General features: G+C 53.5%; 8 protein-coding genes across 8 annotated transcripts; 4 read left to right on the forward strand and 4 right to left on the reverse strand.

Annotated features, from left to right (window-relative positions):
• The first annotated feature begins 54 nt into the window (after positions 1–54).
• Positions 55–6189, forward strand: HD553DRAFT_306758 (RecF/RecN/SMC). The gene is made up of 20 exons (XM_046179332.1): positions 55–1055; positions 1124–1315; positions 1381–1560; positions 1641–1850; positions 1918–2043; positions 2122–2358; positions 2417–2561; positions 2627–2832; positions 2901–2978; positions 3044–3202; positions 3263–3936; positions 3995–4609; positions 4674–4846; positions 4922–5133; positions 5207–5341; positions 5408–5452; positions 5512–5615; positions 5679–5751; positions 5844–5852; positions 5918–6189. Exons 1-20 carry the CDS (start codon positions 165–167, stop codon positions 5996–5998), a joined length of 4545 nt encoding a protein of 1514 aa, XP_046038992.1. The 5' UTR covers positions 55–164; the 3' UTR covers positions 5999–6189.
• Positions 6190–6392: 203 nt separating this feature from the next.
• HD553DRAFT_339948 (WD40-repeat-containing domain protein) lies at positions 6393–8324 on the forward strand (the record flags this gene model as incomplete). The annotated part of the gene is made up of 9 exons (XM_046182486.1): positions 6393–6491; positions 6558–6664; positions 6726–6946; positions 7012–7243; positions 7314–7388; positions 7454–7532; positions 7596–7663; positions 7735–7861; positions 7926–8324. The coding sequence occupies 9 exons, from the start codon at positions 6393–6395 to the stop codon at positions 8322–8324; spliced, it is 1407 nt and encodes a 468-aa protein (XP_046038993.1).
• Positions 8325–8594: 270 nt separating this feature from the next.
• On the reverse strand, positions 8595–10212 carry HD553DRAFT_268501 (uncharacterized protein; the record flags this gene model as incomplete). The annotated part of the gene is made up of 6 exons (XM_046177581.1): positions 8595–9110; positions 9168–9288; positions 9355–9466; positions 9539–9690; positions 9745–9906; positions 9965–10212. 6 exons carry the CDS (start codon positions 10210–10212, stop codon positions 8595–8597), a joined length of 1311 nt encoding a protein of 436 aa, XP_046038994.1.
• A 4586-nt stretch (positions 10213–14798) lies between these two features.
• HD553DRAFT_339951 (uncharacterized protein) lies at positions 14799–16253 on the forward strand (the record flags this gene model as incomplete). The annotated part of the gene is made up of 6 exons (XM_046182487.1): positions 14799–14859; positions 14935–15009; positions 15100–15227; positions 15289–15367; positions 15448–15827; positions 15900–16253. The coding sequence occupies 6 exons, from the start codon at positions 14799–14801 to the stop codon at positions 16251–16253; spliced, it is 1077 nt and encodes a 358-aa protein (XP_046038995.1).
• Positions 16254–16326: 73 nt separating this feature from the next.
• Positions 16327–18214, reverse strand: HD553DRAFT_339952 (uncharacterized protein; the record flags this gene model as incomplete). Its single annotated transcript, XM_046182488.1, has 3 exons — positions 16327–16898; positions 16963–17647; positions 17711–18214. 3 exons carry the CDS (start codon positions 18212–18214, stop codon positions 16327–16329), a joined length of 1761 nt encoding a protein of 586 aa, XP_046038996.1.
• Positions 18215–18577: 363 nt separating this feature from the next.
• Positions 18578–20766, forward strand: HD553DRAFT_306761 (uncharacterized protein). Its single transcript, XM_046179333.1, has 6 exons — positions 18578–19089; positions 19181–19274; positions 19383–19566; positions 19629–20188; positions 20272–20422; positions 20497–20766. Exons 1-6 carry the CDS (start codon positions 18765–18767, stop codon positions 20674–20676), a joined length of 1494 nt encoding a protein of 497 aa, XP_046038997.1. The 5' UTR covers positions 18578–18764; the 3' UTR covers positions 20677–20766.
• Positions 20767–23162, reverse strand: HD553DRAFT_306764 (phosphoacetylglucosamine mutase). Its single transcript, XM_046179334.1, has 6 exons — positions 22839–23162; positions 22623–22740; positions 22158–22559; positions 21612–22097; positions 21022–21544; positions 20767–20948 (listed from the first exon to the last, which is right to left on the reverse strand). Exons 1-6 carry the CDS (start codon positions 22934–22936, stop codon positions 20902–20904), a joined length of 1674 nt encoding a protein of 557 aa, XP_046038998.1. The 5' UTR covers positions 22937–23162; the 3' UTR covers positions 20767–20901.
• A 333-nt stretch (positions 23163–23495) lies between these two features.
• On the reverse strand, positions 23496–25975 carry HD553DRAFT_339955 (uncharacterized protein; the record flags this gene model as incomplete). The annotated part of the gene is made up of 14 exons (XM_046182489.1): positions 23496–23651; positions 23724–24158; positions 24231–24298; positions 24368–24405; positions 24472–24614; positions 24688–24792; positions 24851–24912; positions 24975–25032; positions 25092–25121; positions 25191–25246; positions 25307–25339; positions 25398–25509; positions 25576–25654; positions 25725–25975. 14 exons carry the CDS (start codon positions 25973–25975, stop codon positions 23496–23498), a joined length of 1626 nt encoding a protein of 541 aa, XP_046038999.1.
• Between the last annotated feature and the right edge of the window lie 125 nt (positions 25976–26100).

The raw sequence follows: 26100 nt of genomic DNA on the forward strand, positions 1-26100 counted from the left end.
AACGCGGGGATCGTCCTACTCATCCTCGATCGAAATGATACGATACTGCCACCAGAAAGGCTTTGAACCCTGTCAAATTACTAAATCACATCGGTTCTCCTGGTCATTCCAGATATTGAAGTAGCAGCAAACAGTAACCAGCAGCCGGCTTCGACACTTGTACAATGCCACCTCGAAGAGCTACGCGCCAGAGCTCTGCGTCCACTGCCACGGTCGAATCGACTCCCGAACCTGCACCAAGAGTTCGACGACAGACTCGTGCCAGTGTAGCCTCGTCTCTGCAAGACGAAGGGGATTCGGAAGATGATCGGATACCGGAGGAAGAGGACAGTCTGCTCGACGAGGAGAGCGACCGAGAACCAGTAGCTGTAAAGCGAGAGACCCGTGCGCGAGGAGCACGACCGGCTACAGCTCCCACAGCTACTGTGAAGAGGAGCAGGACATCCAGTACCAAAGAAGCAGTCGTTCAGCCAAAGACGAGGACTCGAGCTTCTCGAGGCAGCTCCACCATCGTTGAAACGGACGAGGCTGTAGTACCTAGACGCTCGGCTAGGCTGTCAATCACCCCTACCCCTGAAAGCCCCAGCCTTGCCAACCATATCGAGGCCGGTAATGGAAAAGCACGGCGGAAACGAGTTGTCAAATCCGACTCTGAAGAAGATATCATCGAAGAAGGCGGATCTATGGAGGTCGATCAAGATGGCGATGAAACCATTCAGGCACCCTCAACGCGGGACTCCAACAAGATGACGCCTCAAGCACCGAATGATACAGCCGAAGTCGAAGAAGATGAATCGGAAGCGAGCGATGTAGAGGAAGACTTGATAGACAAATCGTTACGCTTCGCGGCTTCTCGATCGGCTACTCCGCTCGCAGCGCCTGCCAAGCCAGCAGAAGCCATCTTGCAACCTTCAACCCGTCAGAACCTGCCTGTCGAGGTAAAGCCGCCAGTCGTGGTCGAGAAGGGTCCCAAGAAGCGACTCGTCATTCGGAAAATGGCCCTTGTCAACTTCAAGAGCTATCGAGGTCGTCAAGAGATCGGGCCCTTCCACAAGGTCAGCCGTTTCTGCTTCTGTCGGCTTGCCGGCCATTCCCGTCTGAACCATCTCGTCTTCTTGTGCAGTCTTTTTCCGCAATCGTCGGACCGAACGGTTCCGGGAAATCCAACACTATCGATGCGATGCTTTTCGTATTCGGTTATCGGGCCAGCAAGATGCGACAAGGGAAGCTGAGTGAGTTGATCCACAACTCTGAAGGTAGCGAGGACCTGGACAGCTGTTCCGTCGAAGTCTGGTTCGAGGAGATCATCGACAAGGTACGGCTGCATTGATCGGAATCCCGATACTATGGCTGACACACGTCAAAATCAACCCCTCGTAGCCTGGCTCAGATGCGTATGAAGTCGTCCCCGGATCGCAACTGATCGTAGCGAGGACTGCTCATCGGAACAACTCGAGCAAATACACCATTAACGATCGTACCAGCAACTTCAGCGAAGTCACCACACTGCTCAAGAGTCGCGGTATTGATCTCGATCACAAACGATTTCTGATCCTCCAGGTTAGTGACCGCGTCTACCGCTGTTACCCACGTCAAACTCAGAAGTTGACATTCCCGGTCGTTCACTGATCCATCATCAGGGCGAAGTGGAGTCGATCGCCCAAATGAAACCCAAGGGCGCTACGGAGCACGAAGACGGTCTTCTGGAATATCTCGAAGACATCATCGGTACCTCGAAGTACAAGCAACCCATCGAAGACGCTCAGATCAAAGTCGACGAATTCAACGAGGCCAGGGGAGAACGCCTGGGTCGACTCAAGTTGGTCGAGCGGGAGAAGTCAGGCTTGGAGGTTCGTGGCCGCCTGAATTGCGATGCTCGATCCGACTTATTTTGACGATGTCTGTTCATATATCTAGGCGAAGAAGCAGGAGGCCGAATCCTATCTTCGGGATAGCAACGAATTGACTCGCAAGAAGTCGATGCTGTATCAGTTCCACATTCATACCCTGAACAACAACATCACCATTACGAACAAGATGATGGTCAGTTCAAGTCATGTCTCTCTTCGATTGTCTTGTCGGAAAGAGAACTGTACTGAGATTCGACTTGTCACACTGTAGGAGACACATCATGCAAGACTTGTGGCAGAGCAGGAGAAGAACGCAGGAAATCTCGCCGAGATCGATGCGCTAACCCGGGCCTACGACGAAAAGCTCGAGGCTTTTGACGAAGTGAAGAAGCATGTCGATGTTTTGCTGAAAGACGCCAAGAAGTTCGGCAAAGAGGAGCTGTCTTTGGGCGAGAAGAAGAAGCACCTTGCGGCGAAACAGAAGAAGCTGAAGAAGACGCTGAGCGAGGTGAGTTCAGCGATAGCCATGTGGATCTACAACCTATTGACACCGTGCCTATCGTCAGAATCGCCATGCCCGGTCAGAAGCGGCACATCAGTTCGAAAGTCAAGGAGAAGAGATTGACAAGATCCGCAATCAGATCAACGAGATGGAGCACCGCTTGGTCAAGGAGGAAGCCGATTTGGAGGAAGTCAGGGATAGCCTTAAAGGTTCGATCAGAAGGATAACCGAGAGAAGATTCTGAACGTCATACTCACAAGCATTACCACATCAGACAAGACGGACGGTTTCACCTCCCAGATCGAAACATTGCAGTTGGAACTCGAACCATGGGTGGCCAAAATCAACAGTCGGCAATCAGCTGTGGACGTTGCGAACTCAGAAAAGACCTTGCTTGCTGGAAAGGCGATCGCTGGTCAGAAAGCCCTCGACGCGGCGCACTTGGCTTTGGATGAGCTGATGCAGACCGTGCAGTCTAAGGTATGTAGTGACAAGGCCGAGAACCAGCCGCTGCCAGCTCGCTCATACCTGGACCTTCGCGCGTACAGCGGGAGGAGCACAAAGCCTTGACGGAAGAAAGCTCAGAATTGCAAAAAGGACTTCAGACCGCGCAGAACAAGCTCCAGGTATGATCAAACGACGTAATGCACTCCTTGTGCGTCGATTGACGTTATTTATGATCTCCCTTCAGACCCTCCAAGCCAGGGCGGAGTCTTCAAAAGGGAAGGCCACAACGGCTAGGCAGAGAAGCGACGACGCTAAATCCTCTTTGGCGGCAAACAAGTCAGAGAATGCGGTTTTGAACACGCTGACGAAGCTGAAGACGCAGGGGCGGCTCAAGGGGTTCCACGTGAGTGACCTTCAGATCACTCTGAGGCATAAGAGACTCAAATTCGATGACGATTAACAGGGTCGATTGGGCGACTTGGGCGTGATCGATGACAAATACGACGTTGCTGTGACGACTGCCTGTGGAGCACTGAACAACCTGGTCGTCGATACGGTCGAACAAGGACAGGCCTGTATCGAAGTGCTACGGAAAGGTAACGTGGGACGGGCATCTATCATGGTTCTAGACAAGCTTCCACCGAGAGATCTGGCGCCTATCGAGACCCCCGAAGGTGTTCCGCGATTGTTCGACTTGATCAAGCCCAAAGATCCAAAGTTCGCTCAAGCATTCTACAAAGGCCTCTTCAACACCCTAGTAGCGGAGGACCTGCAGCAAGCACAGCGGATTGGTTATGGCAAGAAGCGGTGGAGAGTTGTGACGCTGGCAGGGCAGTTGATCGATCCCTCCGGTACCATGTCAGGAGGCGGAGCCAGGGTTCAAAGGGGAGGCATGAGCTCCAAGTTTTCGGGCGAAGCTGTAGAACCAGAGGTCCTGGCCAAGTACGAGGAAGAGCTTGCCCTTGCCGAGGCCGACCTCGTCGCGCTTCAGAGCGCCCGCAAGGAGGCTGAAGCCGAGATGGCGTCGATCAAGAAGCGTATTCCGATAGTCGAGATCGCGCTAGAGAAGCTCCAGATGGATCTCAACACCAGTGATGCAAGGCTTGCCAACGCGAAGGAGAGATTGCGTGAAGTCGCGTACGTAAAGATTGTCAGCTACTAAAGAAGTCCGCTAACGAATGTCCGTCGCCCGCAGTAACGAAGCCAAACCCAATGCCGAAGATCAAAAGCGTATAACCGGCCTCGACAAAGAGATTGCTGAAAATTCGAAGGAGTTGGACAAGCTCAAGGGCAAAACATCATCAATAGAATCGCGCATCAAGGATCTACAAGAAAAGATTCTCGAAGTGGGAGGCGTCAAGTTGCGCGCGCTTCAATCGAAGGTGACGAACACCAGAAGCTTGATCGATCTAGCCGGAGACAACCTCACGAAAGCCGAGGTAGCCAGGTCGAAAGCCGAGCGAGATTCCGAGAAACTCGACAAATCGCTCGCCGCTGATACCGGCAAGATGGAAGAGCTAGAGACAGAGCTAGAGACCATTGAGGCGGATTGGAAGGCCTGTGTTTCCGATTTGCAGACCATTCAAAGCAAAGTGGACGAGGCGCAGATCGGGATGGAGAATGTACAAGACATTCTGGTCGAGGCCAAGAAGGAACTCGAGGCGAAGACGACGAGCATCAATTCTTTCCGAGCGCTCGAAGTCGAGGTCAATCAGAAGATTGACGAACAAACGAAGCTCTTGAAGGATCACAACGCCAAGCTTCGTCATTGGGAAAAACGGTTCCAAGACCTGGAACTGGTTCACGTCGAGTGAGATTGACTGAAGTACACGCTAGACATTCGTCGTGAACTGATCGAACCGACTTTGGCACAGTGATGAAGAAGACGATGATGACGAAGATATGGACGAAGAGCAAGAAGAGGGGACTCGAAGCAGCTCCAGACGGAACAAGAATGCAGAGGACGCTCAGCTGGTCGAGCACAGCGCAGACGAGCTGGAAGGACTCAATCGAGACGTCCTTAATGCCGAGATCACGCAGCTAGAAGGTACCTCCATTCCTGATTCCCCTACTGGCCATTCGAGGTCAAGAAGGCTAACCGGACCTTTGATCGGATTTGCAGAGGAGCTAGGGCGTATGAAACCCAATCTCAATGTGCTGGCTGAATACCGGAAGCGAGAGATTGAATTCCTCGATCGAGCGAGAGACCTCGACATGGTTACGAAAGACAGGGACCAAGCCAAGCAACAATACGACGACCTCCGGAAAACGCGATTGGAAGAGTTCATGGTCGGCTTTAGCACGATCAGCAGCAAACTCAAGGAGATGTACCAGGTAAGCTTCTCTTAGCCGTATATATCTCTGAGTTCTGACTAATATACCGATGTCGTCTCTTTCTCCATCGTAGATGATCACGCTCGGCGGGAATGCCGAACTCGAGCTGGTCGACAGTATGGACCCGTTCTCAGAGGGTATCATCTTTAGTGTGATGCCGCCAAAGAAGAGTTGGAAGAACATCTCGAATCTTTCGGGAGGTGAAAAGGCAAGTATCACGATGGCATGCAAGGCGTTCGAACGAGTGATCTGTCTAACATATATCTCTACACAGACTCTCAGTTCGCTAGCCCTGGTGTTTGCCCTTCACGTATTCAAGGTAGGCTGACTAGAAATAACGACGTGACAAGTTCCCCAAACTTACGCTAGCCCCTACAGCCAACACCTCTATACTTTATGGACGAGATCGATGCGGCTTTGGACTTCCGTAATGTCTCGATCATCGCCAACTATATCAAGTCGAAGACCGAGGCAGCCCAATTGTGAGCGAGATGTCACCCGCAGAGTCGGCTCGGACCATAGCTGAATGAACCTTTCATTGGCAGCATCATCATCTCTCTTCGAAACGACATGTTTGAGCTCAGTCATCGGTTGGTAGGAATCTACAAGACCAACAATGTAAGTCTTGATGATTCGGTATTGTCGATTCGAACAATGGGAGAGGCTGATCGATTGCGTTGTGACCCTTTACGTCTTTTCCGCTATCGCAGAGTACAAAGGTAAGCCGCCCGGAGCTCCCAGGGACGACTTGATCGAACTAACTTCTCCATGATCATTACCACAGAGCATTGCCATCGATAACAAGGACATTCGAACTCAGGCCCGCAAAGCCCAGGACAAGACTGTGTCCGTGGTTCCAGTATGATCGGGACCTCTTTCTTCGCTCTCGATTTGGAAGGCCGTTTCACAATTTCCACCCCTTCGAATTTTCGCTCCAACTATCACCGTGTTGCCTTGTCTTCATTCCGAGCTCGGTGACGATTGTACATATATGTTTTTTGATAATGTAGATTATCCCTTTTCGTGTGCAACCTCGAATAGATGAATGAACCAATCCTCTTTTTCGGAAGCAAAAACGCGCTCTCGACCTCCCAAGAGACGCGACGCGAGCGAAAGAGGATGGGATGAGGTGGGATGGGAGATCCAAAGTGGTACTCCACCTCTTGTAACCTTCGTTTTACATCTGCTTGGAGGACACATCTCGGACAGCTCGGACTATCATTCCGAATAGAACCACGATCTAACCCACTGCTCGAACCATGTCGGCCTTCCCTACGGATCAAGTCATCGATATCGACGAGAACATCACCGTCGATCAGGCGGCTCTCAAGCCAGACGAGTATCAGAGGATCAACGAGGTATGTCTTGCGTATATACAAGTCGTCGCTTACAGCCATTCTCAACTAGGGTCTGGTGTTTCGTAGGAATACAAAATCTGGAAGAAGAACACGCCCTTCCTATATGATACGGTCCTCTCTCACGCTTTGGACTGGCCTAGTCTGACTTGCCAATGGCTTCCCGATGTAGAAAGGTGAGCTGAACATATGGATCGCTGACCCGCATCGCCTGATCACCCAAATCTGTCTATGTAGCCCGGCCGGCGAGAACTACACCAAGCACCGTTTGATACTCGGCACCCATACGTCGAGAACGGCCAAGGACTATTTGATGCTGGTCGAGGTCATTCTGCCCAAGACTCACGCTGGTATCGAAGGAGAGGACCAGGATGCTAGTAATGATCGCAACAAGGAGGGGTCGGCCAACAAGGGCAAAAGGGTGGATGTCTTGGCTGACTACAGCGAGACTCGTGGAGGTAAGTTCGATATGGTACATCGTCTCCGCATGAGGAAATCGGTCTCATACGGGAATCTTCGTCAGAACTGGGCGACTACAACCCTCTATCTTCGGCACGCATGCGAATCATCCAGCGTATCAACCATCAAAATGAAGTCAATCGAGCACGTTATATGCCTCAGAATCCCAACCTTATAGCTACCAAGACCGTCAGTGGAGACGTCTACGTGTTTGACAGGACCAAGCATTCGAGTGAACCTGGAACGGACGGGATTTGCCGACCCGACATCAAGCTGAAGGGACAGAAGAAAGAGGGGTGAGTCTCGTGATCGGGACGGAGAACGGGTCAGACATTGTTACTGAGCCATTCGTCGCATGTTTTTTAGGTACGGACTAAGCTGGAGCACTTTGAAGAGCGGTCATGTGCTCAGTGCAAGTGACGATACTACTGTTTGTCACTGGTAAGTGAAAGTCTTCGCGTTCGTTACTCTATCGGGTATTCTGACAGCAATGGGCTCTTTTACAGGGACATTCAATCCTATCAGAAGGGGAACAACTCCTTGGACCCTCTGAGGACGTATCGTGGACATACTGCCGTGGTAGAGGTGCGTCAGATCGCGCACTGAAGAGCAATGAACAAGTATCTAAGCTGGAATTCCTGCATCCAGGATGTTGATTGGCATGCCGAGGACGCAAACATGTTTGCATCAGTGGGAGACGACAGGAAATTGATGATGTAAGCGGGACTACTAGACAGGATCAATCAGGTTCGGGTCTCCTCGATCGCTAATATACGCTTCATCGCAGCTGGGATACGCGATCAGAAAACTACAACAAACCGTCGCAACAGGTCGAAGGTCATGCGGAAGAAATTAACGCGGTAGCTTGGTCGAAAGCGTCACCGACGCTCATGTTGACCGGATCAGGGGATCACGTGAGTCATTGCGATCATGGTCCACAATACACGTCGACTTACACATCTTACGACAACTACACAGACGGTGGCTCTCTGGGATATCAGAAGACTTGATCTAAAATTACACTCCTTCGAGGCTCATCACGACGAGGTTCTGCAAGTCGCCTGGTCCCCACACGATCCCACCATCTTTGCGTCGTCCTCGACCGATCGCCGGGTACACCTATGGGATGTCTCGAAGATTGGCGAAGAGCAAACCCCGGACGATGCCGAGGACGGTCCGCCCGAACTGTTGTTCGTGCATGGCGGACACAGCAATAGACCGACAGACCTGTCGTGGTGCCCCAACCCGGAAAAGCGGTTCCACCTGGCGACTACTGCCGAAGACAACGTCGTCATGGTGTGGCAACCTAGCAAGAATATCTATGGAGGGGACGAGCTCACCATCTCGCCGCAAGAACTCGAAGCGGAAACGGAATAATGTCTGATATTTAGGGTTACATGTTTGGGTATTACGTCGAAGTACATGACGGTCCGTTATAACAATACAATTCTATGGGCTCCGGAACTACAACATGAGAATACCTATTTCCTACCAATCTCGGTTCAAGCCTATAAGGGCGGGATCCATACCTGTACCCCCAACTCCAGAATTAAGGGACGAGGTAGATGGAGAAGGCTGGAGAAGAGCGGCTTTCTGTTTCTGTCGAGCTGCTCGTCCTGCCATGGGCTCCAACTAAATATGAATAGGTCAGTCATGCACGGTGAGGACGGGTTGGGAGAGTCGACTTGCCCTTCTCTTGATATCCCTCAACGCCCGTGTATCGGGCTGCCAGGACAAGATGGTATCTTTGAGCGCCTTGATTTCCGATGGAAAGAGCTCTTGCACCTTCGGATCGTCCATCACGCCTCTCAAAATCCAGGGCAGTTCGTAGTCATTTTTGACGTCTCGGGCGCCAAATGACTCCACCTCGAGAGGCTCTGCGCCAGGATTTGACGTCTTCAACAGATAGTTTACGGCCAGATCATAAGCCCCTGGATCCTCGTATGGCGAGGAATGCCCCACGCCGCGCCAAGCGCCCGCCGTCGCTTCGCTTAGATGACTGATCAGACCCTGATCGTCCAAGCCAGCGTTCAAAATCATCATGCCCAAAGTGATGAGGTTGAGTATGAAGTCATGAGACGACGAGATGGAAGAGTCCACGTAAAGCGCTCGAAGCAATAGTGGATGTCTTGCGGCGGAGAAGGATGCGCTGTAGATCGGTACCTGGTAGCGCGATATCAGCAAAGCGCATGAAGTCACACAGCAAATCAATGACCTCACCATTTGATCGTCAAGAGACGCTAATAAGATCACCTTAACGCCACGATCAAGGATCAACCGGAGACTGCTCTGGTAGTCCTCGCTGACCCGGGATGACGTATCTTGAAAGTCGAATAACTCCCTGATGAATGTTTAGTGGAATTGTCAACGACAATCATCGTCTCATTCCAAGGTCTGGACTAATCACCTCGCGCTCGGATGCTCAAACCATAGATACGGAGTGATGACGGTTGAAGTCGCGCTGTTGTAGAAAGGACCGAGATGTACCCCGCAGAAAGACGACAAGATGACGCGAGGCACTTTGCGCGACCGGTCCATTGGTTCTGCACCGTCGTCTGCTTTCTGTGCGCCTATTCTTGTTTGATCGGTACTCTGCGATGTGTGAATGTGCCCATTCTCGATCATCCGGGCCAACAGGTGAGCCGCGACGATGCATCCCTGGGAATGAGCTGCGACGAAGATGGCATCGGCGCGCTCTACATCGTTGACCCATTCCGGCTTGCTCAGGTAGACCTTGAAGAGTCTGCTCACAGGTATGTCAGGGAAAGTCTGACGACACCACACGGAAGACACTCACTTTTCCACCCGCTCCGAGATGCTGCCTTCGCCGTCGAGCGGTATATAGGTCAACTTGTCTAACTGATCTTCGCCAACGCCATGAGCGTTCTCGAAAGCGGCCAGAACGGATTGACCCATCATCGAACAGAAATAGCCGGAGGTGCGCGGTGTGCCCACCACCCTGGAACAAAGCACACTGAGACAAGATAGTTGGCCAGCATATCGTAGCACAGACTTACTTTTGTAGCGCCGTAAAGTTGGGAAACCAGCCGTGAACGCCTATGACGACGACCCTTCTTACACCTTTCCAGCAATCTGTTCCGTCGCTAACTACTGTCGGTAAGCTGGCGGTGAGATCAGAGGCATCCCGAGCAGTATCAGTGCCGCCTCGGGGTGGTCGATCGAAAGTCGCAGACCAGGAGGGCAAGACCAAGTTTCGTCGCGAGACGCCCGAAAACCTTCGCTCAGAGCGAAGGGGAGGGGTCATAATTGGTGTTGCAAGTCGCTGTGCATCGACCGGCTGCTCAGAAGTTGTGACTGCTTGTTGGGAAAGACTGGCGGAGATGGTCACTGGTGTTTCATTGTCGTTTACTTCATTACGAGGCGTTTTCGGCGCGTCATTGTTCATCGTCCCAGACGCGGATCTACCAAACCACCAGCGTGAAGGTGGCACGGATGCGTCGCTTACAGTCGCTTGCACGTCCTTCGTTGCCGTTTCTGGAGCAACCTCTACCGTCGTCGTGATTGCAGACTCGGCGGCAGGTATCGCTCCAATTGCCGAAATAGGCGTTGAATCTGCAGGCAAGCTCGCGACTCCCGTTTTGGTCGCCTCCTTTTGCTGTAGGGCCGCAACGAGCGGATCTCGACGGGGTCTGAAATATGAAGCCCATCCCTGCCGTTCCTCGACCGAGTTCACCGCTCCCGGGACGACATTCGCTTGAGCGGTGACTTCGATCGCAGCTGCCATTGATGTATCAGACGAATCCTTGCTAACAGGTTCGACATCTCCGGATGTACCCGGAGCTGCTCCCGCCTCAGGTTGATCAACAGCTCCTTCAGGATTGTCCGCCTTGGTGGATTGATCGATAGGCGACTGTGTTTGTAATGCGCTCTGTCGCCAGCGGAAAGTGTCCCCCCAACCACGAGCAACGGGAGGCCCTGGATGCTGTTCATTCCCGATCGGGGTGGCCGGTGGGTTTTCGTCAGCAACAAGTGCTGGTACTACAGCAATGTCTGCTACCTGTGCCCTGTCAGGTTCATCTGTCGCATCAACATCCATTGGCACTCCTTCGCTGGGCACGGCCAGACCCATCGTCGCGCCATTCGCCTGTTGCGGTTGCACCTCTGCGACTGTATCGACTTCGCTTGCAGTACCACCTTGAGAGGTCCCCTCTGGCAGTACCGTCCCCCCTCGGATACTCGGTATCGAACTATACACCCAAGTCCCCAACCTCCATACGAGGCCAGCCGGTGCCTCGACAGTGGGCGAGACGCTTGTCTCAACCTCGTTCTCCTGTTCAACGGCCATGTCATCCCGAGTCTCCGACTCCACCGGCTGCGACTGTGACGGTTCCACCTCGCTTGCTGTTTGATCAGCATGTACGATAGACTTCGCACGAACCGACCCGTTAGCTGGGGTCGCTCGTGCAGTCTTGAAAGTGTCGATGCTATGCCTTCCGATAGACTTGGAAAATTCTTCCCCCATCGTTCGGTCTTCTGTGGCGGTCATGGTATCTGGAACGTTCGGGATAGGCACCGCATCAATCCGAGGCGTTTTAATTGCAGCATCGAGGTCCGAGTTGGGTTCTGGTTCGGTTTGCCTGATATTCTCGGTCGGGGTTTGTCGCCGAGAATCGACAAACGTCCGGAGCGTATGTTCTTCTTCCCTGGGATCGCCCCTTCCTGCTTTCAAAGACTGAAGTAGTGCTTCCTCCGAAGGAGATCTCCGCTCGACACCCGGCTGTAGGGTATCAGCTGATCTTACCGCAAGATTTGAAGGTCGATCGCCATCCTCATCCTCGTCCACCTGGTACGACGTCCGAAGAGGCGAAGTCACAAGATTGTCCGACTCGAAATCACCTCCGCAGCCATCCGAACCACCTTCTCTCGAAGACGACGTCAAAGGCGTCGAGCGAGACCTTGACGCTATCCCCCTAACGCTGGTCCTGGAGATACTCCCACTCGAACCCGTCCCGCCTAGACTCTTGATGGACATGAGACTAGGTCGACGATTTTGCCCGAGTTGAGAGGAGGAAGAAGAACCATATCGAGCCATCGAAGCTCGTCTCCCCGCCCCCGAATTCGCCGCGGAAGAAGGTCCCCACGGTGGAGTCAAAGCACTGCTCGAGGCTGTAGGTGGACAGAGCGTAGCTACAGAGTTGATGGATTGTATGGAAGACGTCGTACCAGACCTGGATCGAGGTAGAGAGAGAAAGGGAGGTGGAAGGTTCGGCTTGAGATTGCTGGGCTTGTCCGGAATCGGCATGGCGGTTGAGCTGGGCGATGATGGTGGTTGTGAGGATTTGTTTACATGGTCTCCCTGCTTCCCATTCTGTCTATTAGGCAGAGCAATCTGAGCTGGCGTGGTGGTGGCGAAATCTACAGGACATGTGGAAATGATGATCGACCAGGTCGACAGATATTGCCCAGGCCGAAGGTCGAGCTCGTGTCGGCCAAATCCGAACGTCAGATCCCGATCGACCGGGTATACTGCGCCGGTTGTAGCAACTTGAAAAAAAAACATATACCGTCGCCGCGCGCGGAGCAATATACAACTTTGGGCCGGTGAAGCCCAAAACTAACTGGTTTTCTACATGAGAACCTCAAAAATTGGGAAAATCTTGTGGCCCAGGCCTACCGATCAGCCTGGGCCACAAGGCCTGGACCTCGTACTTCTCACAACTCTATGTTGTATGTATCTTAGTACCTCAAACTACCTATCCTATTCATTAGCAACAGAGTTAGCCAGCAGACATGTCAACGCATCTCGATGATCAGTCGAACGATCTCTATGCAGCTATACAGCAAGCCTTAGACATATACGTTGCTCAGGTGCACGATCCGATCATAGCTCTACTAGCCCAATCGCCGGAAGATCGAGATCATGCTCGCATCCCCGTACACATCCACGAGCTCGACAGCATGGTCACATGGCTCAGTACCGACGTACTTGGGAAGGTCCCCATGCAGATGCACGACAATGTTCGACGAGCAACCCTTAATCTGCGGGACGAGCTCGGTGCTGTACATCAGAATGTCCTCAACAACCGGCCTATCCATCAGCCTCGAGAGACCATAGCAAGGCCGCAGGGAGGCTATATGCTGGCTCTGAACCTTCCTATGCTGGTCCAACTCACCGAGGAGGGGTTCACAGACCAAGAGATTGCGGATCACTTAGGCTGCTCTCGACACACGGTCATCCGGAGACGACAGGCTCTTGCTCAGACTCCCAAGCGTCAGGCCAAGCATCAGGTGCCTGAGGAGGTGTTATGGAAGGTCAGTCCTCATCTGGCCTTATTGCGAGCGAGCCAGACTCTGACTGCTTCAACAGCATGTACGTGACTGCATCAACAGTCAAGATGGGATCATGGTCGGCTATCGCAAGCTTCATGGATATCTTGAAGGACTAGGGATACATATCACCCGCCAACATGCCCGGGAACTGAGCCGAGCTCTAGACCCTGACGGAGTCCGACTACGGAAAGCCGTTCATCAGAAACGTCGGGTGTACAAAGTCCCCTTTCCCAATTCGCTCTGGCACATCGACGGTCAGCATAAACTGATTCGCTGGAAGTTTGTCATTCATGGAGCCATTGATGGTTACAGCCGGGTCTGCACATTCATGCAAGCCAGCGACAATAACCGTGCCGACACCGTTGAAGAGGTCTTTCTCAGGGCGACCGAGGAGTGGGGCTGGCCTCAGCGAGTGCGAGTGGACTACGGGAAAGAGAACTATGGTGTTTGGAAGGTCATGGTAGCTATTCGGCGTGAGTCTCAACCATGAACGACCAGTTTCACAAAGCCGCTTGTTGATCCCTGGTATCTCTCGATGGTCTCGGCAGATACTATCAAAGCCCCTTTCATACGGGGGAAGTCAACCAGTAATACCCCCATCGAGCGGCATTGGAAAGAGGTCGGGGAAAAGTTTACTCACAAGTACTCCCGGACATTTGCCGACTTGGAATACAAGGAAGAACTGGATCCCGATAACCCAGTGGACATCTTCTGTCTACATCATTGCTTCTTACCTCTTCTCAATCTGACCATCCGGCGTCACGTCTTGGCCCACAACCATCACAAGAGCACTACGGCCGGAGAGAGAGGCTGGACGCCAAAGAAGAAATGGCTCGACGGTATGCTCAAAGCAGGTCAACGGGGGATGGACTTGAACCTGTATCCCACAGACGACCTCATTCACGAGCGGGGGTTCATCGAGGAGCAGCCATCGGACGACGACGGAATCTCAGAAGAGGACGATTGGGAGGAAAATGAGGATGGGCCTGGGCCATCAAGACGTAGGCCCAGGCCGGACGTCATATCCTGGGCTTCGGAACAACGTCTTGAAGATCAGGATGTTCCCATGCAGGACACAGATCCCTACGTCATGGTAGAGAGGTATCACGAGCAGCTTCCACCGCTTCTGAAAGACCCCGACTTTCGTCAAGCACTCAACACCCACTTCCCTCCAGCTGCTGAACACAGTCCCGAAGAAGGTCAAGAAGGCTTATTCAATACGTTGCAGTATGTAGCCGTGAGGCATTGGGTGTATGATTGTATATTAGCCAATCAGTGATCTAGACGAACAAGTTTGTTATTGCGAAAGGAATTTGATGGCTGCAGCGCAGGCTGCAGATGGAACAAAAGAAAACTGGGGTACACGTCTCAGATGTTGTTGTCGCTTACGAGCCTGAGGTATAAGTAAACAACACCGCTCGAATATACCTTCTTCCATCATCAAGCCCTCCGATATTCTTATATTCTCCCATACAAGCCAGACAAGCCCGACCAGACTCTAGCACAGCTCAAGCCTACCCCTCACGTCAGAACACCTTTCAAAAGAGTCCCATATCGATCATGCCCGGACAACTCCCCCCTGCCGACGACCAAGTCGTCATTCCCCCCTTCACCGGTGGTGGTGAGTCTGATCTAGTTTGCTAAAGTCTAGCTTTGGAATTTGCCATCTAAGAGACCTCCTCGCTATCTACAACAGGTGCGGCTGAATGGCAGGCTTGGCTCGAGGGCCTGACGCCCGAGCAGAGGGCGAAGTGGGAGGCCAACACGGCCAGTAAGTCTCAACCCCTTCCTTTGGCTACCTTTCGCAAGCTATCGTTCTTGAGACGGCTATCTAAAACAAGTAATGTTTGACTACACACAGCCTTTATGCAAGCACGGGCCGCGGAGAAGCAGCAGGCCGAAGAGGACGAGAGGCGTCGGATCGCGGAAGAGGAGGAGGCTCGGGCCGCTGAGGTCCTTCGCCAGGAGCAGGAAGCCCTGGCGGTGGCAGTAAGTTCGATTCGAGCAGGTATCCTTTACATGCTAAGCTAAGACTATACTATTTTCCCAGAAATCCAAGATCAGGACGCTCCTGGATGTTCCGGCCCACCGGAACTTGATGCGGGAGATGTTGGCGACTGCGGACGGGGGTAAGCTGACACCAGGTTATCGATTATAGCCTTTTGGCTGAAGCTTACGTGGTTATTGGTTCCGTTATGAAACACTTTAGTCCCTGCCACCCCCGTCCCTCCTCTCCCTCGCCGGCCCCTCCGTCCCCTTCCCTCCACCCCCACCCCCCGGCCGCAGGCAGATTTGCCTAAGACCCCCACCGCCGAGGAGCGCCTCGCCAACTTGGAGAGGTTGTTCGCTAGCTCGGAGGCTGGGCCGAGTGGCACTTCTGGGGGGCGGCGGGGATCGAAGAGGCCGGCCGACCTCTTTGGCGAGCTCGATCGGGACTCTCCCGACGATTTTGAGGTGGTGGGGTTCAGCACCCCGCAGGGGAAGCGAAGGAAGGCCCATGCAGAGGCCCAACGGTTGAACCCTGGGGCGTGGGTTATGCCCGCATCGATGCCGCCGGGTTGGACGGACAACCGGTGGAAGAATGCCAAGGTCAGTGCTCGCGTGTCTAAACTTTGATTCGTGATCTACCTAACACTAACAAGATACTCGTATGCTTTGCAGTCGGCGGAGGCGTTGCTCAACCACCCCGAGTCGGTGGAGATGGATGGTGACATGTTGTGTTACCATTGTAGGGACCCCATGGCCAGGAGTGGGGATGGGCATGACGCTTGGATGGTGGCCATGGACGAGCGATACGAACGGTGTATCGTGATGCCAGGAGACCCGGGGAAGTGCGTGCGTTGCATCTGGCGCAACGGCAAGCAGTGTGAGTACGCCAAGCACCCGTACTTCATCCCCGTGGCTCGAGAGCCCAAGCCGACAGCGAGCCAGCTCGCCGCTGCTATGGCCCCCCCGGCTCCCACGTCTCTGGCGGAGAGGCTGGCTCGGGCCAGCATCTCCTCGCCGCGTCGATAGGTCTTGGTCTTTTTGTTTTGTATATCAATATTTAATACGAGATCTTATTTATGCATGCCGAAACACACAACAGCTACGCTAATCCCTTGTAGCCTGAAGTCTTGACTACACGAGGGCGATCGGACCGTCGAACAGCTTTGGCTTGACTGGCAGGCGCTTCTTCAGCACGTTTGCGCTTGTGCGTGCTGACTTGAGGCACAGGCAGAGTTACCATGGCGTCGATCTCAGCATCGGCCTGGGCCACGGCTGAGGTCTCAGAGTCCCCAACATCGGAAATGCTTGCCCCAAGCGGTTGACCGGAGTCGCCAGCAGGAACATCGTTCAGGTCGGGCAGATCAGTTAGGTCTTCCTCGTCTTCCTCCTCCTCAACCACCGTTCCCAGATCTCGGATCTGTGCTTGATAGAGCTGTTCCCAGAGTGTCTGGCTTGCCTCTGGAGTCATAGGCGGGGATTGCTCGGTGTCGACTTCAAGGGGGGGCTGGGCGATAGGGTTCACAGGTGGCTCAACGAGAGGGTTCGCCATCTTCACCAACGAGACCATGAGGTCAAACCTTTTCCTACCCCATTGCTTGATGTACTGGTTGCATACATCCCGAAGGTCTCCATCCGAGACTTTGTTAGCGTTGTCGGAGACAGCAAGTATAGCTAAGATAAGTTGAAGGTGAGTGTGGTGCATGGTCGCGAGTTGCTCTAACTTGCTGGAACTGACCAGGCTCATCCGGGCTATCCGCTTCCTCATATGCATCAACGTCATAGACCTCAGCAATGATGGCCTTGCGTCCAGCCGGTCTCTTTCCCAATTTCTTGCATGATTGAACATGAAGTTTCATGCGCTCATCGGGGTAGACTTCTCCGCACCCGTCGCACCTGGGATCTCCTTCAGGCTCTGCCATGTCTCGTTCCTCTCCTGACTCCTCGTCATCAAGCTCAATGACCGCTTGCTTCAGCTTTGGCATAGGCACAGCCAGCTCGTCTGCCCATGTGACGGGATCTTGGCCCAGCGCTTCTGCTAATCCTCTGCGAAAGGTCTTGTGGGTCACCGTCTCCCAGCTTTCCGGTACGATGCACACGAATGGCAATGATAGGAAGTGCCCGCGAATGTCCATGAGAGTTGTCTGCCAAGGAGAGAACATGCCGGATTGGTGAAAGAAGTGGGACTTAGGCGAAATTGCAGCCCATTGCCAAAGCTTGGGCAATCCGCCCGGGAGTGACTTGGCAAAGATGTCTTCGACATGCTTTACCATATCCTTGGGAGTCATCCCGTCGGTGAGGTGCAGCGGCTGCATGTACCCATTGGTAGAGAGGTATTCTCGGAAGCCGATCCACTTCTCCTTTCTAGGCGAGCTGACAGACAACCTATCCCTAACAATCGAGCCATCCGGAATGAAAGCCACCTGGATTGCATGTACAAGGTCAGGTACAGGACGATCTCCTTGCCAACTCTGTGCTACGCTTACCATGTTGAGCTTGCACACCTTAACTTCCTTGGGAGCTTTCTTGGAAGGACGTGAGGTCTGCTGCAGCGGGTGTCCTCCAAGATGATAGCCGCCACCCCGGTTCTGTTGTTTGAACGTGCCCGATCCTGTGGAAGGTGCACCAAGCTGACGTAGGAACGGTTGGCTTTTCTGAGCACCAAGAAGAGCTGCGACACGGCGTCCTGGAGCTTCAGCGTTCGAGTAGCTGGCAGGTTGTTGATGCTGGGGGGAGGGACGTTGGCTGGTAGACGGTTGTGGTTGAGAAAGAGACGGTTCGGATTCCTCCTCCTCGTCCTCATCCAGGCTGCGAGTAGATCGAAAGACAGGAGGGAGGGAGATGACCGCAGCTGAAGGTTGAGAGAGAGCTGGGATCGTAGGAGCCTGAGGAGCTTGGGGAGCTTGAGGAGCTCGTTGTTGAACGAGGCTGTGAACCAGCGCAGTCAAAGCTGCCATCTGGGCTTCCATGGAGGCGGGAGAGGTAGTCATATTGTAGATAAGGACGGGTGTCGAAGGACGGTGAACGAGAGTAGTAAGAGAGTGTAGAGTTGAACGAGTGTGGTCTTAGAGGGATGCTAAGGATAGGCTGAGGGCTATGTCTACGGCGTAGGCCAAATCGGTAGGTCTGGGCCACGAGATTTTCCCAATTTTTGAGGTTCTCATGTAGAAAACCAGTTAGTTTTGAGGTTCACGGCCGCGGAGTATGTATGTGCTTGCAGCGTTATCGGTATGTGTGCGCGCGAGAGGGCAAAAATGAATATGTAACTTCAAAATCGAGTTGCTACAAACGGCCCGGTATAACCGGGACTTGCACAAACAAGCACAAGGTTGCCCTAGAGTTGCTGCTAAAATAATATCGAGTCATACTCGACGTTACACCTCCTGCTTACGACTGTGAAACAACAAGTGTACGCTATATGTAGTGATCCGACTCGATTGGGAGGTGGCTATCCTCGTTAAAATCTCTAGTCTAGGAGCTCAGACAAAAGTTCAGGTCACCCGGCTCTCATACCACCTGAGAACCGCTCGACTTTCCAACATGGTCGTCACGAACCAGCTTCCAGACCTTCCAACTACGAACCCGAACACGATCAACATCGTCCGTACATCAGACTTTGTTCAACACGTACGCCCACCTCCTCCAGGAGTCCCATTGGATCAGTACACCGCGGTCGGGAGCACGAGAAACGACTGCGTGTTGTCGGGGCTCGTCATCGTTCACCTTAGCAAACCGAAACGAGCTCGATACCTCCAGGTCGAACATATCACTACGGCCAGATTACCCGCCTCGTTGAAGCAGCTGGAAGACCCGTCAAGCTTCAAGGGTTGGGGGAATCGAGAGGTCAACAGGACGGCTCAGTGTGGTTAGTCTTCATCTAGCACAACTGCCAGCTGCACACACCAGCGTGATCGCTCATCAAAACGCCTTGCGATCATCCCTGTTCTTGTCTACAGGCCCACAATGGCGAGACGTTGTCCTTCATCGCAACGTGATGGAGTTGTCTGGCACGGGCGACGAAGGCATCCTCGTCGATGCAGGTCCACAAATGTGAGTGAAAGTGAAAGCATCATTTTCGGCCGAAACCTTGACTTTCGACGCGCGAGTCATCCCTAACTGGCTAACGAGGTGAAACGCGCTTCGATGGATCAATCTCAGGTTCGAATACTGTTTCATCGTACCCTCAAACCTGGCGGGGACGGATCGGACCCGTTTCGGTCGAGTGTTTCATCACATCGAGGCTAGGCTGGTCGGAGGCGCCGAGACGTCGAGTCTGCCGTTCGCTAGGAAGAACGACTCGTCATCTCAGAACCGCTTGGTCCCGGTCAGGACCTTGTCACCGGTGCGTCACTCCATGACATCGAGTGAAATGTCTTCACGATCTAACAATGAAAGAATCAACAGCTTGCAGATACGCAGATGCCGTCTCAGTTCCAGGATGCGTCTCTGGACCATCGACTTGCCAAGACTACCTGGCTCAAGGGCAACATGACGGTTTCATCCGAGATCCTCCTGATCACCTTATGGACGGCGGACAACAGTCCTCTCCCCCTCGATTTGAACGTAAACAAGACACTGGACGGCCTTGGTACCGTCTCCTGGGGCGCTCACACCGATGCCTTTACTGTCGGCGGGGAAGTCACCGTACATTGCACGTTGAACAACCCTTACCCTTTGGCGTCCGTCTGGGCCATCCGCTTCCACATCAACCAGGTCGTCACCATCGCCCCTATCGACCCGAAAGAGAAAGCCTCGCCTCATCCGCCGCTGGTCGATCGTTTCTTGATACACGCCAAGGGGAGGTTACCATCCCAAGAAGAAATTCGCTGTCGAACGGCCGAACCACTGTGGGATGGCGGGGCGGTCCCCGGTCCTGAGCATCTGAAAGATATCGCAGGGATGGAGGTGGATGAATATACACGAATGGCTGATGAGACAAAGTTGAGGCCGACCACTTGTCCCGGGTGAGTCCGACCTCGCTCGTCTCTGCAGCCCGGAAGAAGCGCTTGTTGAGGCGGAAAACCCACCTTAAATACCTCTGATGTAGAACGGTGACACCGATACGAGTCGCCCACGAACTGAGCATACAGATCTTCTTCAGCGTATGGGGCGAAGAAGGGAACGGGAGACAGATGCCGCAGGACGGTCCTGGAGAGCTCAGAAAGGCCGTCCTTACATACAACGTCACCTTGTCTTCGGCAAGTCTCGTTACCAGCTTACCGATCGATCTCTGTCGCCTTGGCTTACGGAACTTGCCCTTTGATCTCGACAGTGCACATGTACCCCGGAGAACCTCGCTCTGCCGCCTTATGAAGCGGAAGCAGAACGACGTAGCAAGATGTCGAGCGGATGGGTACACGATAATTGCGCTTGTTCCAGACCGCTGCGACCCCGTCCCGAGCGGGTGCGCGCTATGCCTGCTCCTCCTATACAGGCGGACAAAGTCGTATAGACAGAGATTGGGATTGAAGTTTCACCAGCGGTGCGCAGGCGTTAGGCATTTGCATTGGCGGGCCATTGTATAGCGTTTCATATCGAAAGCGTTCGTCGTAGTATGATTCGATATCGTGGTTATTACAGGTTCGTTACAGGGCTCAATGCCACAGGGCCGTCGTTTGCCTTGATGCGGAAGATCTTGCCAATGCGTCAACGAGAGCTAGCTCGAGCGCCAATGCATCTAAGACGAGTATCGCTCGACCAAGTCTTGTACCGCCTTGCCCAATTCTGTCGAGTTGAGAGAAAGGGCCTCACCGTAAGCTATCAATGGAGCGCCCCGCAGACTAATACATGCACTCACGGATAGCGCCGGGCTCGGTGCTCGCCTCGGCGTATACACGAACACAATCCTCGGTCCCGCTGGGTCGAACAAAGCTGCGTCCCTTTTCAAACTTGCGCGTGAGTTCGTCCAGCTCGGCTTGCATGCCTTCCGGGCTCGTCAACTTTCGCTCGGCATCTTCCGTCTTGAAGGCGTTCCTATCGGCGACGCTGACTTTGAGTAGTCGGTTGGGCAAGTCCTCGTATCCTGCATCCCACTCTTCCGGACCCCATCGCTTGTGAGCCAGGATCACCTCGACGAGGAGAAAGTCGGAAATGGCGTCCCCGACGGCCTGGTTGATCAAGCTGATCAAGCCCCGAAGCTGTTTCGCAGCCGTGTCTTGGGCAGGAGTCGACGGTTCGAACTGGGCGAGAATATCGATCGTCTCGGGCGAAAAGAGAACGGTTCCATGCCCGTTGGCCTCGAAGTAAACGCCAATGTCGTATCGCTCGGCAGCGTGGTGGAGATGCTTGACGCCAGTAGGTACGCATCGCACGGGGAGACCCTACGGGTGCAGACCGGGTTCATGTTAGCAAGATGAGACGTCGAGTGAAGAAGTCCTGCCTGCTTACAGCATTCCTCAGGTAAGCAGTAGAGCTTCCGTTGGCGTAAGCGGTCTGCACCACGCCAATCTTGAGCTTGTCGCCCAAACCCGCCTGTTTGACGAGATCTCCGATGTATCCAGCAGCGAGGGTGGCGATCTTGTCACCATCCAGAAGCCTGAATTTGCCTTCAGTCTGGACCTGACCTCCGGCTTCAGGCGCATTGTGCGAACCGGTCGTCAAGTAGTAGAAAACGACACGATCGGCGTCTCCGTCGAGAGAACACGCTCGCTGACCAGGCTTGAGAATGTCCGTCATGGCGGGAGGCAGGCGTTGCCCAGTCTTTACATAGTCGGCTCCGCAGTTGCTGTTCAAAGCCGCGGGATCGTCGATATTGGTGCCCACCAGTTCAATCGGTAACGAGGAACTGATCATCGGTTTCAGAATCTCCAGCGCCGAGAATCCAACTCCGTTTGCGCAGTCGATGACGAGAGACGAGGTAGACTGTCTTCCGGTCTGCCAAAGATGCTCGATTGAGCATGTACGATCCGACTTGTCATAACGAAGAAGACCCACCATCAATTGGTTGAAAGCGTCAGCGATCTTGCTCAGATAGCCTTCCAGAGTCGGTTCTCCATACGCCTTTCGCTCTTCCCCCTTCAGATTTCTCGACTTGACAGCATAATGGACGCATGGGGTGGTAACGACGCCCAGATCCACTAGCTCGACGGTCTCCTGACCCATCGCCTTGATCCCCATCTGAAGAGCATCGTTCAGCTCATTGCCTGACGGCCTCGTATCCCTTCCGCAGATAACCGAGCTAGACTTGGTCAGGTCGATTTTGAGACTGTCGACTAGCTGGGTCAGCGCTTTGAGCAGGTCAGATGCGGTCTCGGCGTTGGCCACGGTCGTTGCGTAGGCTTCCCAGGTCGGATCCAGCATCTCGCCTCGAGGGTCGATGAGTTTGGCACCATTGTCCTGAAACGGTTGCCGGACTGCATCAGCCTAGGAAACGCTTGATTCTCAGTTTCTGCGTCTCACCTCTGCAGGGTTGTGACTAGCCGTGATCATGACACCGATCGTACGTCCATCCAGCTTCTTGCTTCTCAAGACAGCGAGCATGCCGACTCGCAACAAGGTGGAAGCGAGGGTGGCACCTCTTACAGGGGAAAGAGGTTACGGTTGATCAGCAAGCCGTAGAGCTATCAGGAAACTCCCAAGTCGACATGACTTTGGCATTCGATAGCCCGAACTCACTTGGTCCTGAAGCCAGCAGTTCCATAACTGAAAGTGACGCCTTGCTGTTTCGGGAACCGATCACAAGCTTCGGTGATTTTGTCGATTGGAATGCCCATAGTAGCTGGAATGATGATGATCTCGATTGCTTAGGTCAGGTCTTGCAGGATAGCTCCGGCGGAATGACAATACGATAGAGAGGTCTTGAGGTTGCCGTGAGTAGTGAGATCGAGAACTGATAAGACAGGGCTTCTCGATCTATGTCTTAAAGTACAGAATCTAACCTTTGTTGGTCGCTCGTCCGAGAATGTCAACCAAAGGAAGGCAGGTCTATCTCTCTCTCCCGGCCTCTGTGTGTGTACAAAGTGGAGGTCGCGCGATGCAAGACAGGCGCGGCATTTCTTGGTTGAGAGACGTTCTAGGCGGAGGAGCCGGCGACCACGATGATCGCATGAAGTGGACATCACAACGGGTACTCGGTCCATCTTACCAGTTCCTCATGCTTTGGCACTCATTACAATCGACGTAAAAAGGAAGATTCAACCGGCCGATATCGTGTATTTCTCGTCATCACTCCCAGCGGACCAGTCGTTCAAGCGACATGCACTCGCGCGAGATATTGTCGTTTCAAGGGCGTTCATCGTATCGGTGGGATGCTTCCCCAATCGTTCTGCTCGTTCAGTCGGCATCGTCGTCCACCTGCTCGACGCTTTCCACGATCTCGGCGACCAATGCGACGCATACACCCGGGACGTAACGCTCAGCTTCCTCGAATGCGAGTCGAAGTGCTTGCAAGGCGTGCCGGGCCTCGTTGTTGGGGACCCGCAGTGACAACTATGAGGAGAAGCGGCATCAACATTGCAAGATCGCGATGGAAACGGTCTCGACTTTCATTACAGGCCTCACATTGTCAAGGGCGGGTATGATGACCGAATCGAGCATCGCGTCATCCATCCCGTTGTTGATCAGTTGATCAGCTTCTAGCCTGACTCCGTCACGGGCAGCTCCCGGAGTATCAGGAGGAGAAGCTTCCAGCGAGTCCTCCGTACCTTCCCGACTCGTGGTTCCTTCCCTTTGCAGTTCGGTTCCATGACCAGCTCGATCACGAGCATGACCGCGGCTCCCACCTGCAGCAGTTCCGACCTGTCGATCTTGTGGGGCTGCAGGAGCATGGCGAATGGTCTCAAAGATCTCATTTCCGCGGCCCCGATGACTGCCTTGTGCCTGAGGAGCCGGACGTCCAGATACAGTGGGCGGTCCAGGTAATTGAGGGAGAGGTCCTCGCGCTCGCTGAGCAGTAGAGGTCCAGTTCGATTCTGGCTGTGCCGGCTGATCCACTCTCTGGGTGACATACCGAAGAGGGAAATGTCAGTAGACCGAGGATTCGTGATCTGGTCGTGACGTTCTACTGACTTGTTCTCGGATCGTAGACTTTACGGAAGGGCTATGCCCTGGATGCAGCGCGTTCCTCACAGTGCCAACTAGCATGTGTAGTGGATCTCGGTCAGATCCCGCCCCAGCAGACCGGCCGACCTGCGATCATCACTCACAGTCCCACAAATTGTCATCCGGCAGGCCAAACTTCGCGCTGTCGAAAAGAAAAGCGGAGTTGATGAGTGGTGCGACCGCTCGGATCAGGCCACTAGAGACGAACGTTTGTACGGCGGTGTTGGGGCCGTGATTCTCCTTGTTCGCGGCAGGATCGCTAGCCGCCTTCTCGATCAGCTCTGTCAGGTATTCTTTTCGCTTGGCCGTTCGGATGAAACGATGCTTCAGCAATTCCTTTGCAGACGGGCGCTATTTAGACGTTCAGCAGTGGTAGCTATGTCAGTTCGACCTTTTAGCGTCCCGATCATCCTCTGCTACATACCGAGTTGGGGTCCCGCTGTAGACAGAGTGAGACAAATTCGCGGAACGGCTTTGAGAATCGCTCATCGAGGACCGGTGGTGGGTTTCTGGGGATCAGGAAAAGGACCTAACACGACTCGAAGTCAGTGATTGCCAGGGACAGAAACCGGGAAGCTGCAACCCACCTTCATTGGATGCAAATCGGCATACGGAGGTTCTCCTTTCGCCATTTCGATCAAGGTGATACCTGTGGGGGTTGCTTCTAAGTATGAGTAGAGTTCGCTTGCAAGACCAGGTATAAGCACGCACCCAGACTCCAGATATCGGCGCTATACGAGTAGCCAGACTGCTTGATGACTTCGGGACTCTGAACATAGATCATCGTCAGCTCATATGCCGTGACATTACAGCTCACTTTCGACTTACCATCCAGTAGGGCGTTCCCACAAAAGTGTTCTGAGCCGAAAAGAAAGGATATATGAGACTCTGTCAGAGCCACGAATCCAGGTGCCAAGACACGCTTACCTTCTTTGTCATTGTCGCACTGAGTTGCCCAGACACACCAAAGTCGGCGAGTTTCACTGTATAGCTCCATGAAGCCTTAGCGGATTGTCGCTTCAACAGAGTCTGTAGTGACCTACCACCACCGCTCGATGTGAGAAGAATGTTTGCAGCTAAGATAGGATGCATATTCAGTCCTGCGAAACTCCGTGCACCGGCATTCGAATGTACCTTTGATATCTCGATGCAACTTGTTCTCTCCATGGAGGTACTCCAGACCTTTCAGAAGTTCTCGAGCGAGTATAGAGATGTATTCCTCGCGAAACACACCTACCGCTTTCAGCTGACAACCCCCGGATCGCTTGAGCTTGAAATTTCGAGGTGAACAGGCGTTCTGCGGACAACTCACGAGATCCGCGCAACTCCCGCCCGAACAGTATTCCATGATAATCCAGAGATGAGACTGCTTGAGGAAAGCACCATGGTACCTGCACATGACGTCATGATCGCATCAGCTCGCCGCAAAGTCCCGTAAAAATGCGAGCGTCTTGTAAGCACCTCGTAACCCATTCGCTGTCCATCTGCCCGAGGATCTGGATCTCCAGCTGGATGTCCTCTATCTCATCTTCGGCAGCTTCTAGGTCGATGATCTTGATCGCCACTGGTAGTGTCGTCCTCTTCTCGTAACCTTTGTAGACCTCGCCGAACGACCCCTTTCCGATTCGATGTTGTCGGACATATAGATCTTCCGGATCCACCTGAGGACGACCCGTCTGTTGGCGAGAGGACATTTGCGCACCTCTACTCATCGTCGTCGGAGGTAGCGGAGCTTGTCGTGGGTTGCTATAGCCTGCACCTATCTACGATGTTTCAATCACATTCAAATCAAGCCAAAGGAAGAATTATCAGCTTGCACATTCAACTGTCTAGATCG

Source organism: Filobasidium floriforme (assembly GCF_021052385.1).
Source record: "Filobasidium floriforme strain CBS 6241 chromosome Unknown HD553scaffold_4, whole genome shotgun sequence".
Classification (NCBI taxonomy): Eukaryota; Fungi; Basidiomycota; class Tremellomycetes; order Filobasidiales; family Filobasidiaceae; genus Filobasidium; species Filobasidium floriforme.